This window comes from Gobius niger (assembly GCF_951799975.1).
Source record: "Gobius niger genome assembly, chromosome: 19".
NCBI classification, from domain to species: Eukaryota; Metazoa; Chordata; class Actinopteri; order Gobiiformes; family Gobiidae; genus Gobius; species Gobius niger.
Window position 1 is genome coordinate 20,836,054 of NC_136870.1, and position 14,834 is coordinate 20,850,887.

Sequence of the window (14,834 nt, forward strand, 5' to 3'; positions counted from 1 at the left end):
TAAAGTAAGTTATTCTCAGAATCGCTGCATTGTTGCATGTGGTTGTCCTTGGTTAAAGGACATCGATATAACGGTTATATTGTGAGCAGAAATGGACTATTCAATAGGTTTATTCAACAAAAGCCCTAAGTAGCTATTTGGATTGGTATTTTTCTACAATAAAATGACCAGTTGAATACACATGGCATTGAAGGATGAAGTTTTGAATGTACCTCATTCCCCCAGTGTTAAAGCTCTTAGGTTAAATTGTGTGGTTAGGCCTGTTCTTATCTGGCCAGAGACTTGTATCCAATCCGAAAATGATAATGATAGAAATACTCGTCAGAGCCATGAGCTATATAAACATAAGGGACACATAGCCTCTCCCTACACTCTCACACTAGGGTCGTTTTTTCCTGGACAGTGAGTCACGTTAAAGTGAACATGTCATGCATATGGAGCTTAAAAATAGACTTCACCTCTTAACCCCAGCCATAACTGTGTGCATTTTCTCCAGTTGAGCATTAATGCCTCATTTGAAAGCTAAGACCTACAAAAGTAAGCTTCTTCCTCGTTGTGATTGTTTTGGTTTGTGTTTTCATCACGTCGGTTCATCACGACGTGGTCACATTTTTGTGGTTTGATCACAGTTACATTACACACACAGAGGGAATTAAATGCTGGTAAAACGCTACAAAAAAGCAGTGAAAACATGACCAAAAAAGTGAAAAAAGAAAAAGAAAAAAAAGGCTATTAAAACGTGACAAATGTGGGGGGAAAATGCTCAGTTAAGGGGGTTAAAGACATATTTTGGGTGCCTCAGCTTTGATATTTCAAGTGTTATCATTTGAAAATATGTCTCAATAAGAAGTAAATGCTAACAATGTAATGCAGGCGAATGAACTAGTGAAAATCTTGACTGGGGCTCCTCTTGCTGGCAGCAAAAGTATTAATTTTCTAAAAAAAAAAGAACTTTCATGTTCATGTTTCATGACGTACGCCGTGAGCAGCTCCAGCATTGCGTGATAAACACAATGTGAGAACAGAACGGCTCAAAATCAACAGTTTTTGGGTTTGAACAATGAAGCAATTGTAATCAGGAAGTACAGAACGAGGAGCTGACACCGTAGAAGAAGAAACATCTAATACAGCTTTGTCCGAGCATTACCCAAAACTGTGTGAATGTTGGGAAATACTTCTCCGCTGATATTCTCCAGTGAAGTCTTTGCATCCTTTCTTTCTGCATTCCTTTAATTGTCCATCAATAACTCGCTAATTCCTCACATGAAATTAGCGAGGGAGGAAGATTGTTGCCTGTAGGAAAGCCCAGGGCACACGTCGTGTCATATTCGGCCCTTCTTTGGTGCTAAATCTCGCTGGTTTTCTCTTTCTCTCCACAGGGCGCCCTCTACTGTCTGCTGGGTGTACAGAGCGGTCCATGCCTGGCCAGCGTTCGGGACTGGGACGGGATCGGAGAGGTTTGGCCCGCTTTGGTGCGCTGTGGTCTCTCTCCGTCCATGAACCTGGAAAAACAATCCATCGGACGACTACTGGACGATATTATCGACCGCATCCACAGACAGCATGACACCACTGGGATCTTCTTTGTTGTGAGTCCATGTGTTTATGGCTTTTAACTTCTTAGCTCCCACCTGAACCGATCACATTTACTCCAGTTCGGCTTTGTCCAAATCTTAAAGGGGCTAGATGCAAGTTTGCCATTTTATACTCACTGCTGTCATCTAAGGTCATTTGTGTTACTTCACCTTCTATATTAAGCTTGTGCATGACGGCACTTCGGACCCGAATTAAAACCTTTTTGAGTGACAGTTAATGATTTTAGAGGCAGTTGTGGTGAACAGGTCTGGGCTCATTCTACGCATTAGGACATGGCTGGAACATGTAGGGGGAGGAAAATACATTATTTTAACATTTTTAAACTCTGTATAGTCCCTTTAAATAAAGCGGCAAAAAAGCGGCAAAAACGAGGATGAAAAGTGTGACAAAAAAGTGACAAGATTGTGCCGGAAAAGCAACAGCGACACAATAAAAAAAAGTGACAAAATCGTGACAGAAATGTGATTAAAAACTGAGTTAAACACAACAAAAAAGCGTCATAAAAGCAATGAAATAAAAGATGAAAAAGCATCAAAAACGGCAAAAAAGAGTTAAAAAAGCAGCGACAACGCGACTGGTCTTGCCCTGTGTCTGCTTAGGTTTCCTCCAGGTACTTCCCCTACCACTAAAAACATGCACAATAGGCTAGGATGAATGATGATGATGAAGCTACCACCACCGAGTATGGAGTGAATGTAAATTGTCACGTACAGCGCTTTGTGACCGTGTCTGTGAAAGGCGCTATATAAATAAAGCTCTTCCTCTTCTTCAATTTTCATTAGACTGAGATGAATCTGGCAGCCCTACCACAGTATACTGCATGCAGATATTGTTCATTCCTTTTTGTATCTTACTATGCTTTATTCATTTTGCACTGAGAGGAACTCATGACTCAATCTGTCTGCACAATTGCCAGGCTTCATAAGAAAAAATCCAAATCACAAATTTCGCCGGATGGTTTTTCATATCCTGTTGTGTGTTCTTGGCCTTGTATGCAGGTCTCAGAGGAGTGTGTTGAAATTGCCAATCAAATCGCCCAGTCCAGAAAGCCTGCTCCTTCTTTTGACTCCCCCACCGTCGAGGAGCTGAAAGAGGGGCTTCAGCGGCAGCGGATCAGGAACGTCGTAAACTCCAGGTACGCCAAAGACAGGATGGTTAATTAGCAAGAAATACAAATGAATCATGCGTGTAGTTTGTTTGCACATTGCTGTCTATGTTTAAGTGGCCTCAAAAGTGTTCACATATATAAGAACGAGTAGATTATTGCAGATTTTGTCGCTCTTCTTGCTGAAAGCGCGAACACTTGCACCACTGCCAAACGTAATAGCTGTGTGATGTTGCCTCAAATCATCTGTTTCTGAATGGGCAGCAAATGCAGCATTCAGGAATTTATATTGAGGCCACTTTTTGTTCAGTGTTGTATACAGCAGCCAGTAAGGTCGCCAATACTAAAGTTTAAAAAAGAGTTGTTTTGCAGTGTTGGATCAAAGTTTAATTAAGTTGCATTTTGTGTCAAACAGGAAGTATGAAAAGCTCGTCAATGACCTATTGGACTGCCTTGAAGACGGAGACCTGTGAGTATTAGCATCTACATAACGCTCAGCCATCAGTGTGAGGTGACTAAAGCCTTTTAAGGTGAGGCCTGGACATAAACGCAGCTATTCAGCCTGACTATGCTATTATATGCCTCATTTACAACATCGGGAGTACGGGCATTAACTTTCCTGGCAAAAGTCGCTAACCTTGAAGCATTTTTTAAGGAAGTTGGGCTCGGTAAAGTAAAAGAAATGTCAGTACTTTGGTGGTGTACAGTGATGAACTTGAAGCATAAAACTGATAAACAGGCTTCACAGGCTGCTTTGTCGGATTCACATGGATGGTCTGGTTGGAAGTGCCGGAATGGAGGCTGAGTTCAGGGTTTTTGGTGGTTGGCTTATGAAATTATCACAATCTGAGCCAGAGGAAAATAGTTTGGTGAAGCTGAATCCTTCTAAACCACAAACAGCACTTCTTTGTTTTACTGTCTGCTCTGTCTCTCACTAAAACGCTAAGTTTAGGCCAGGGGTAAGCAACGTCAGGCCTGCGGGCCAAATCTGGGCCTCCAGCACAAAACCTCTAGCCCTCAAGATGATTTTGAGAAACATTATTATGCAAATAAGAGATCAAATTCCTTTTACAGTACTCTAAAAATGGAAGAAATAGTGTCAGTATTTTTAAAAATGCCGTGGCAGAATATCCCACTTGGTCCTACAGTATGTAACATAAAACACTGATTCTCAACTGGTGGGTCAGGACCCAAAAGTGGGTAGCAGAACCTTTTTCAGTGGGTCGCAAATCTATAAGAAACTTTTTTTCAATATTTTCCCTCTCAAACTGCATGGAATTTCAGATTTAAAGGCATATCTACTGCTTGTTCAAAAAAAAACTTGTGTGGGAAAACACAATATTTTGTACGATAAATGACAAATAAAGGTTTTATTTGGGTTATTTGGGCCTGTCATCCAAGGGTGACGTTGGGTCTCGACTTGGGAACCACTGATGTAAAACATTGACATTTGCAGAAAAAAGTTCTTTACTTTAAGCTACAATGTTGCTGCTTGGTGTTTTGGCGATGATGAAAATCGCCTCAATGCAAACTTGCCTACCCCGGTTTAGGCTATAATTTTGGATGGCAATTAGTAACGTGCATTAAAAAGTACCATCTCTGTTCGGAGATGTGTCCCAAATCAATAAGAAGCCTGACGGCCAACAGAAAGCCGATAGTATGAGCCTTTTGCAGTTCTTAGTACTCTTCAAGTACCTGCGCCCCTTTTGATAGCTTTCTGACGGGGAAAACTGAGGCACTTGGATGCTTTTGAAGGAACTGCTACAGCTCCTGCTCTGGGGGTAGTAGGTCTACTTTCTAGTCACACCAGGAACTCTGGGGTCATGTGGTTGCATAGAAAGAGAAGTACGTAACACAAGTATTTGTTTTGGAATCTACTAATTTTTGCCTTTCAAACAAGCTCCCTCTGAAGTACCTACTAAACATGACTATTCAGCGCCCCCTGCTGTCACAGTTCAACACATTTAGAAGCATCATGCACAGGATTATAAACAGTTCTAAAATTTGGCCGTAAGTATCAGTGGTGCATACCGCCATCGGCCAATCAAAATACCCGATAATCGTTTAGCTTATTGAAAGGACAGTGTGCAGTTAGATTAAAAAGATGGCTGCCAGATTTAGCACTAAGCTAATTTCCATCTGTAATCCCCACATCAGTCGACAGATATTTCTATATATTTCTATGACCTTTACTGTTATGATAAATGCTTAACTTTAGCCTATTTGAGAGATTTAATAAACAACATCATCAAATTAAATGACTTAAAATAAAATAAATTAAAATCCATATCGGTCGGGCCCTAGTGCGAACACGAGCAAAGGGGACTGAAGAGGGCCTGGAGTGTTTCAGGGACTGTACCCATGAACTGTTAGGTGCCAAAACTCCAATACATGTTTTTTTAGTCATCAACCTAATAATGGTTAGTGGCAACGCAATATTCATATGGTATGACAGAGCTTTATTGGAAAATGTGTGCTACAGTTCTACATTCTAAATTTAATCCTAATTCAAGTGATTGATGTCAACGATATCACCCTCTTTTCTCACATTGTGCAGCCTTACAGTAAAACACAATGTCTCTGACAAAAATAAACTGTTTTGTGTTTAGTCCTTGGAAGTTTGAGCACATGTGCGCAGACCTGCTGTGCCTCCTCCTGCGGGACGACCACCCACTGCCCCCCGACGCCGTCCTCTACTTCACCCAGGGCCTGGTGCATGACTCCATCAGCATCAGAAAGGTTCTATATCTGTCTGTATTTGTGCATTTTTGCGCTCGAGTGGGTTTTCTATTTACTTTCATCTTATCTCTTTGCCGTGATAGGTTGCCATATCCTCTGTGGCCGGGATTCTTAAACAGCTGAAGAGGCCCAGGCTGAAAATAACAGTGAAGCCTTCAGATATAAGTGAGTACACTCCATTTGTGACATTTTGTGTATTCTTTTATATTCATTTACTTTCATACTTACAGAATACCGGCTAGAATAGGTTTAAAAAGCTTCTACCTTGATACCAAATGTCAGCCCCTTTTCTGTTCATGGACCACACGATTATCTGGGATTCTGTTTAAAAATTGTTTTCACATCAGCCCTGTAATTCAATGGTTTATTTGCCGTACCTTTTGAATCTTATTTATACTCTGCCTTGAGGGTACTCCCAATTAATTAGAAAATAGTCCGCTTTTTTTTCCTTGCCGTGTTCAAAATAAACCTAAATGTTCTCCTTTTACTGCACAAAATAGTGTGAATACAAAAAATACACTGTACTGGTTTAGCTCATCAAAAATGCTAAGATTTTTGGGAATAGTACATGAGATTTTAAACCAATGAAAGTAAATGTAAAATACTGGCGTGGACTGAAAAACATGCAGATCGCGCCTATAATATATATATATTTGTTAAACTCTATTCCAGTCTGTATTGAAATATTGTGTATATTTTCAATGGATGACTCAGTATCTCTTCTCGGAAACGACAAAGAAGAACTATGTGTGACTAAGCGTATGCCTACGAAAGGAGGCTGTGACCTTATCCACAGTGAAAAACATTCCTCTTTTGCTATTACCTGAAACCTCTACATTTAACATTGCTGCAATTTATGGACTTTCTGGAGTTATGGTCTTATTCTATGTTCTCAGAAATCTTTGTAATTTCACTGACTTGACTGGGATGTTTGTGTGCATTATTTCTTGTGCAGTTGATATTCCTCCCCCTGTCTCTGCAGGTGGGATAGAGGAGCCGGCGGCCGTGTGCGTGGGGGACAGAGAGGCGAACCGCTGGCTGCAGTACGACAGCAGCAAGCTCCCCGTGACTGAGCAGCAGTGGGACACTCAGCCCTACGTGGAGAAGACCCATCTGGGATACTACTCCTGGCCAAGGTAACACTCCCAGTGAGGTCTGGGCCAGTGGAGCCTTTTTGTCATAATTAGCTGAGTTCACCAAAGCGTTGGATTGTTCACCCTCTAATGAGGAATACGTGCTGCTATTAGACTGGTTAGTTTTACTCTACTGCTAATGTGTTGAAATAGTAACACTGTTCAGGTTTTCCCTTCATCCTAAAACATGCACAGTTCACTAACGCACTAACTGTAGTCTTTACAATGAATCAATGTCCATGGTCCACTTCTCCTGACAAATCTCCCCAATGGCACTGACGGATGGATCAACTCCCGAAGAACAATTTCTTGAATTGATTAATTAATCATCTTTATCGATTAACTGTTAACCACTGGCTTAGTGTCGTTGTGCAGGACATTTTTTCCCCCAGTAATAATCATAAAACATCATTAAAAAGGCCTGGAATGTCATTAAAAACATTACATTGAATTCAAACTGGCATTAAATCTATATTTGTTGGAAAAATTATGACATCCCTCAACAATTTTCATTGTGTTCATTGAATATACCACAATGATGGTCTTAAAGGGACTATATGGTGTTTAAAAATGTTAAAATAATGTATTTTCCTCCCCCTTCATGTTCCAGCCATCTCCTAATGTGTAGAATGAGCTCAGACCTGTTCACCACAACTGCCTCTAAAATCCGGCACTGTCACTCAAAAAGTTGTTACTGCACGAGCTTAATATAGAGATTGCAGTTACACGTAAGACCTGAGGTGGCAGTAGTGAGTATACAATTATCAACTTGCATCTAGTCTTTTTAAACATGTTCAACTGCAGTTTTGGTTGATATTGACCACAAGTTTTGCTCAGAAGTTTCCTGTTTTGTCCAATTCTCTCTCATACTTTTTAATCGATTAAAGGAATAGGCCACCGTTTTTACATACTAAGATATGTTCTTACCTCACTTTAGACGTGTTAATATATCCCCGTCTGGTCTTTGTCCGTGCGCTCTGCCAGGCAAACGGAGCACATACGCAGCCTCTCCCACATGTGACATAGCTCCGAAAAAGCTCACGATAGAAGCTACCAAGCTCTTCCACGTGTTCCCTATTTAAATAAAGTTACGTGAAGTGTTTTCATGCGAAGTATATTTACACAGAAATGTAACGTGTCGATTTTATAAGCAGATAAAAAGGGGGACTATATTGTGAGGCGTAATGATACGAGGAGCAAAACGTCCGCACAGTAACTCCTAAAGACTTCCCCCGCTCACTTCCGTCAATAACCTTTAGGAGTTACTGCGCGGACGTTTTGCTCCTCGTATCATTACGCCTCACAATATAGTCCCCCTCTTTATTTGCTTATAAAATCGACACGTTACATTTCTGTGTAAATATACTTCGCATGAAAACACTTCACGTAACTTTATTTAAATAGGGAACACGTGGAAGAGCTTGGTAGCTTCTATTGTGAGCTTTTTCGGAGCTATGTGAACTGTGGGAGAGGCTGCGTATGTGCTCCGTTTGCCTGGCAGAGCGCACGGACAAAGACCAGACGGGGATATATTAACTCGACTATAGTGAGGTAAGAACATATTTTAGTATGTAAAAACGGTGGCCTATTCCTTTAAGTCCATGATGACGCTTAACTCAGTATTTCCCAACCAGGGGGTAGGGGCATTATTTAAAAAAAAATGAGTTTAGTTCGACCTATTTGTAAAAGCAATTGGCAAGATCCTGGAGGTATGGGGTACTCGGAGAAGACAAAAAAGGTTGGGAACCACAGGATTAACTGATTAATCATGAGCATCAATCCCTACCCTAAATGTATAGTCATTTGTTACAATGTTAAGACAGACATTGATAAATGTTTACTTAAGTTTAATCAGCTTTATTAGCTTTTATTTCGACCAAATGTAAAGCACATACAGAAAAACAACAACCTCTTATTACTCTTAAACCCTTGGTGCAAAAAGGCATTGATGCACTATATATGTACACAAGAGGGAGGGAATACACCACACTCCAGGATACACCGTATGGCACCGACATCATGTCGGTGCCATATTGGAAGCTTGTGTTAACACAGTATGCTCTGTATTGGCTGTGTGACTGATCCCGTTTGCTGTGTAAGTGGCGGGATGTGGCTTCCTCCTACAGCGGGGCCTGGCCTAGATAAGGTTGACTGAACGACTTCCTGTCTGCCCTAAATAAAAGAATTGATGTATGGGCGCGGGGCGGACTGGATCTTGGCACTGTCTTGACGGGGACCTGCTGACTAACTGACTTTTTAATCATGCATTTATCCTTGCTACTTATTTGAAGGCAGCGTATGTGTGCGTATTCTGTTATCTATAAATCACGGCGCTCTCTCCTCTTTTGTCTCCCGCTCCATACAGAGAAATGATGATCTATGCAGGTTGTGAAAAGGCGAAAGACGACCTGCCGTACGACGAGATGAGTGAGGTGCGGCCCGGTTACTGCTCAAGTACATTCAGACAAGAGCAGTTTATTTTTGCGTTGTACTTTTACTGAATATTACATGAGTGTACGTGTCATAGCTGTAATAAGTAGTGGTAGCGCGAGTTGTATTAGCAGTAGCTTTAACAGAAGTAAAAGTCATACAACAATATAGAGTTTGGGAATGTGATGTCATGTCGCTAAGCATTATGGGAGTTGCAGCAATTGTAAGCGATTTTTAAAATATTATTGTTGTTATTGTTCACATTAAAACACTGGGACACCACAGTGTGTTAGATGTATTTACCAGCAGTAACTCAGCAGCCAATGGAGTTCATACTGTTTTTAGCTAATGTTAGTCAATGGAAATGTATGCTAACAGCTGCAAAGATGGCGGATCTCCATGGTAGCTGTGGAATTTCCCGATCTCTATAATGGTTGCAGCTGTAGGGCACATATACATCGTGCAAAATCAAAAAATCTTGAGAGATTTTAACCATTCAGATTATAGTCTAGATGTGAGTGATCGGGCTTACGTTTGCTGAAAATTCTTCTACCCCAGATAGAGCTTAGAATCCACATGTGTCCGCCTAATTTTCAAACCCCACAAACCATCCCTGCACTCAAACTGCGTTCATCACGGCGCCATTGTGGGCAGAGAATGGCGGCTTGCATTTTGTGCCTGCTATGATTAATATGATTGTTGCCAGTGGAGGGCGCTCCAAACAAAACAAGATAATATAGTGTATAGACACATTAAAGGAATATTTCAGGATTTTTGACATTGGGCCTCATTTCCTAGTTATCCAGAGTGTTGCTGGTACCTGGATATTTTTTTTTTTGTAATTCATGCAGTTCTTATGTTTGAAGAGTTTCGTGGCGCTAGGCTAATGCAAGGCTAGCGCATTTCTATGGTATCAGCTAGCCTGCATTAAAAACAGTGTGACCCGCTCCACAGTGCATCTGAGGCAAATCACATATAACGCCAGACTAACCATATACATGTCTGTGTCGATAGAATAATTTTAACCATTTTGCGTTTAAAATACCTTATATTTGAGCAGCATCTGCTTTGTGGTTGTATAAGCTACGCAGCGGCGGAGTGATCTGCTAGAAAATAGTCCCTCAAAATGCGGTCATTCATGTGATGCAAGGTCAGTTATATTCCAAAAATTATTCTATCGACGCAGACATTTATATGGTTAGTCTGGCGTTATAAGTGATTTGCCTCAGGTGCTCTGTGGAGCGGGTCAGACTGTTTTTAAGACAGGCTAGCTGACATCGTAGAAATGCGCTAGCCTAGCATTAGCCTAGCGCCACGAAATTCTTCAAACATAAGAACTGCATGAATTACAAAAAAATCTCTCCAGGTACCAGCAACACTCTGGATAACTAGGAAATGAGGTCCTATGTCAAAAATCCTGGAATATCCCTTTAATTCAAATGATGAAAAAAAGCATGTTTGCGAGCCACTGTTATGCATGATACTGTATGTCCACTTTAGTACCTTTATATTTACCTTTACAATCCACCCATCCCTGTTGCGTTACATCCAAATAGAATCCACAATATCAAACTCTGGCATTTTTCTGCATGCTTTGTGCTTCATTTTTTTTATTCCTCAGGGGGAGAAGATCATCTACGAGTACTTCACAGACACGGAGTTCATTGACCAGCTCATCGAGTATCTCTCCCTGGAGGAGCGTAAAGGCAAAGACAGCTTCAACCCGCGACGCTTCCTTCTCTTCAAGGTAAACTTTAAATCTTAACATGGCTGTGAGACAGGCAGACCGTGGCTTTGTAACGTCTGATTACTCCTCCTGATTTTTATGGTACCTTGATTATTTTGTTGTACCCTGAGAATGGCCAAACCCTGTCTACAAACACCAAACCGGCCCATGTTACTATACAACATAACATCTCCATATGACCACAGTGTTTCTATTTTTTTCCTCTCTTTCTCTCTTGCGGACAGGGCCTTTTCCGTAACTATGGCGACGCCTTCCTCCCGTTGCTATGGCCACACCTGGAGAGTCTGGCGGCCGACCCCCACGAGAGCTCGCAGCGCTGTGTGTGTGAGATCACCGCGGGGCTGATCAGGGGCAGTAAACTATGGAGCTTCAGCAAGGTACTTCTCTAAAGCTACAGTGCGATCAGTCGGCGTAAAGCTTTGGATTGGACGATAGGGGGGATGCAAATTACATCGCAGCACGGCATCGGCAACAGGGGCCAAATGAGCTTTAGCAACAAGTTATGTTTATAATTGCCTCAGAGAAAGTCATTTTTGCAGGGATGTGTAAGTGTTAGATTAGTCAACACACACTAGCTCTTCATGTCGGAGTGATCTGAACTAAAATACAGCTTTGTCCGGTAAAATAGAAACCATCCACCTATCTTATTCTCATTATATACTGCACCAGGCCTATATGGTTACTCCTGCTGGTGTTGGGGAGTGAGGAGGAAGGCCCTTCAACACTCCTCCAGCTCATCACCGGGTGCTGCCAATGGTAAATGGCATAGAAATCAGAGAAATGCCTTTAGCTAAATGAGCCTGTTCCTGCAAATGGGCACATTTTGCTCACTGTTGAATCCTGGACCCAATTAATTGAGCGTTCCAACCCCATACGAATGAATAGGAAAGACAGGCGCAATACTAAAGTATGGCGAGGTATGTTTTGTCCTTTTCAAGGCAATTATATAATTTCTGTGGTTTCTTTATCATTAAAGGGACAATGTATTATTGTATTTTCCATCCCCTACATATTCCAGCCATGTCCTAATATGTAGAATGAGCCTAGACCTATTCACCACAACTGCCTCTAAAATCCTGCACTGTCACTCAAAAAGTTGTTAATTCGGGTCCGAAGTGCCGTCATGCACAAGCTTAAAGAGGGGGTATTATGCTTTTTTCAATCACATAGCACCAGTCTATAGCACACTACAATGATGACAAAACCTTCTGTTGGTCTGTAAATACAGTAAATTAGACTAACTGCCTTGTATAAAATTGCTCTCTCAAAATGGCTGTAGCGAATGTCTTGAAATAGGCCTCTGTCTCTTTAAGAACCTCTGACCCTTTCCGACACGCCCCTCCACACGCTGTCTGTGGCATCAGTGGGGAGGGGGTTCTGCTGAGGAGCAGTGGTTGGTTACTCGGCTGGTGACGAAAGCTCGGAGGCGTCTCCAGGAGGTGGGGGCGTTCCTAGGACGACTCAGGCAAACCTATCCCTAAAATGGCCGCATGTTTTTAATGAGGGAATGACATAACATGATGTAAAGCTTGAAAAAGTCGATTTTGCATAATACCCCCCCTTTAAAATAGAAGCTGCAGTTATGCGTAAGACCTGAGGTGGCAGTAGTGAGTATAAAATGACCATCTTGCATACAGTCCCTTTAACACCTTATAAGATGATGTTTAGTGGCCACTGAATGTCTATCTGACTCCCCTTTATAAGCTAATTTGTATTTCAAGTAAAATCTCAAAAGGTCTGAAAATGTATGAATGATTTCTAACAAGGGTTTGACCTCACCTCAGTGTGGTTGACAACAGCTGAAAACATCTGGATCGTTCATGATTTGTGATGTCGTGTGGCTAATGTTAACAGGTATAGGAAAAATACATTGAACAAGCTAACAGGCTCTGAAAAGTCTCTTGGACTAGCCTATACTTGCTAACTGGCCGCATACATTAATATCAAACGCAATTCTCCTTTTTATTTCAGTGATAAATGGTCTCAACTTATATAGCACCTTTCCACATACTGTACATTAGGAACTCAAAACACTCTACAGCAAAGAACCAGTCACCCAATCACAGTCATCAGTCATACACCAATGTACGCAGACACTGAATGCAAGGTGGGGTGAAATGTCTTGGCCAAGGACATTGTGCACTTGTGGGGGACGGGATTCGAGCCCCCGGCCTTACAATCATGGGATGATCCGCTCCCATCTGTCACCTCTCCTCATAACCAGTCACCTAGAACCTGTTTACGATGGGAGACCCTACCAAGCATGGGGTAAAATAGACAAAACCAATGCACTTTTCCTACATCAAAATTATCTAGGCTTATTTTCCAAAACTGAATTTGAAATCTTTAAAAAATTCTTTCCTTGAAGGTTGTTTAAAAAAACTTTCAGAAGTCTTTCAAGTCACGCAGCTTAACACTTACTTTTGAGGTTTAATTAGTTTCTTACTATTCACTCAAATCTCATGAAAATACTGTCTTGAAACGTGTCTGTCATTCTCCATTTGCCATTTAAAGTTTTGGCAGAAAGAACAATAGTTTACTTTGCAAAACAGGAGAAATATCCCCAGCAGGTCACAAAGTGAGATGTTCAGTTCACCATAATGCACCGCTATATCACAAAACCTGAGAAATGGGTCGTTTTGCAGTTATTTATTTCTCGCCGTGAACCGTTCGAGGCAATTCTCACAGTGTGGATCTTTCTGATAAGAAAAGTCAATATTAATAAAAACTTTCATTATTGCGTGTGTTCGTCTGTGCGCAGGTGGACAGGCTCTGGCAGCTTCTGTGCCCTCTGATCCGAACGGCTCTTTCCAACATCACAGTGGAGACCTACACGGACTGGGGAACATGCATCGCTACTGTGTGTGTAAGTCGAAGCAACGCTATAGGGATGGCTGATGTCGGTACAGTCTTGGAAAAATGTGTCATTACCATAGTCCTGACAACTAATTAAGATTTTTAATGTGATTGTGATGAACAGATTTGCAACATACATTTTAAAAGGTGTGCATTGCCTGGTGAATAAACGACCAAACTAAAGCTACAGATGCTTAATATTTCAGAACATTTTTGAAGAGGTCTAAACTACAGGGTTTGCAGATTTTCTCATGTATAATGATTTAACTTTATTTAACCAGTCCCGGTGGCAGAGGGGACTCTATTGTGCATATTTTTGTAAGAGTCTGAAGATTGGAAAGGATACTGTATTGCAGGGGTAGGCAACGTCAGGGCCGGGGGCCAAATTCGGCCCTCTAGCATAAAACCTTTGGCCCCCAAGAGAATTTTGAAGAAACATTTAGTCATAAATAAGAGACCAAATACGTGAAAAGGACTCTAAAATGTGGAAAATACTGTCAATATTTTCACATTTCCCAGCAAAACACCTGATTAGGTCATATATCATGTGCAAAACTTATATTTGGAGAAAAAATGTGCTTTACTTTGGGCTACAATAGTGAGTTTCGGCCCTTGGTGTTTTGGCATTGAAGAAAATCGGCCCTCCATGACACAAACTTGCCTACCCCTGCTGTATTGTATTGCCTGACCCAAAAAAATACTAACTGTTCTCATCTGGGGTTCAAGAAGAGAGAGATCAGCTGATGATCTGAACATCCTGAATTACCAGGTTATTCCATTAATGGATTTCTTCTTCCCTGATGCATATTCCAAGATGGCAATGCCAGGACTCACTTTGTGAAAGAGTGGTTCAAGGAGCCTGAGACATCATTTTCACACCACAGAGTCCAGATCTTAACCCCACTGAGAAGCTTTGGGATGTGCTGGAGAAGGCTTTGCACAGCGGTCACATGAACACTGGGATCTGGAGACTTATTGGGATTTTACTTTGGGCCACGATTGGGAGGTTCAGCCCCTGGACTTTGGATTAGCCCGCCACAATGCTAACTTGAGCTAACTTGCCTACCCCTGCATTAGAGCGTGTGATTTGATCATTACGGCCATTCAAATAGGAATTTAGACTTGATTGTGATTAATCATGTTGCCCAGAATGTTTTTATTAGTAGTTTAGTATTGGCAGTAGCAGAAGTACAAAAAGAAAACCTGTAGGTATTATATCACAGTAAGT

General features: G+C 41.4%; 1 protein-coding gene across 1 annotated transcript in view; it reads left to right on the top strand.

Annotated features, from left to right (window-relative positions):
- Positions 1-14,834, top strand: part of LOC306978364 (proteasome activator complex subunit 4B-like) — a gene marked incomplete at its 5' end in the record, with an annotated part of 102,309 nt that overhangs the window by 54,846 nt on the left and 32,629 nt on the right. Inside the window, 10 exons of the mRNA XM_079576887.1 lie at positions 1,380-1,589; positions 2,595-2,731; positions 3,117-3,170; positions 5,311-5,440; positions 5,524-5,605; positions 6,423-6,576; positions 8,939-9,005; positions 10,625-10,750; positions 10,975-11,127; positions 13,512-13,616. Coding sequence (XP_079433013.1) covers positions 1,380-1,589; positions 2,595-2,731; positions 3,117-3,170; positions 5,311-5,440; positions 5,524-5,605; positions 6,423-6,576; positions 8,939-9,005; positions 10,625-10,750; positions 10,975-11,127; positions 13,512-13,616 — 1,218 coding nt within the window. The remainder of the gene's footprint in view (positions 1-1,379; positions 1,590-2,594; positions 2,732-3,116; positions 3,171-5,310; positions 5,441-5,523; positions 5,606-6,422; positions 6,577-8,938; positions 9,006-10,624; positions 10,751-10,974; positions 11,128-13,511; positions 13,617-14,834) is intronic.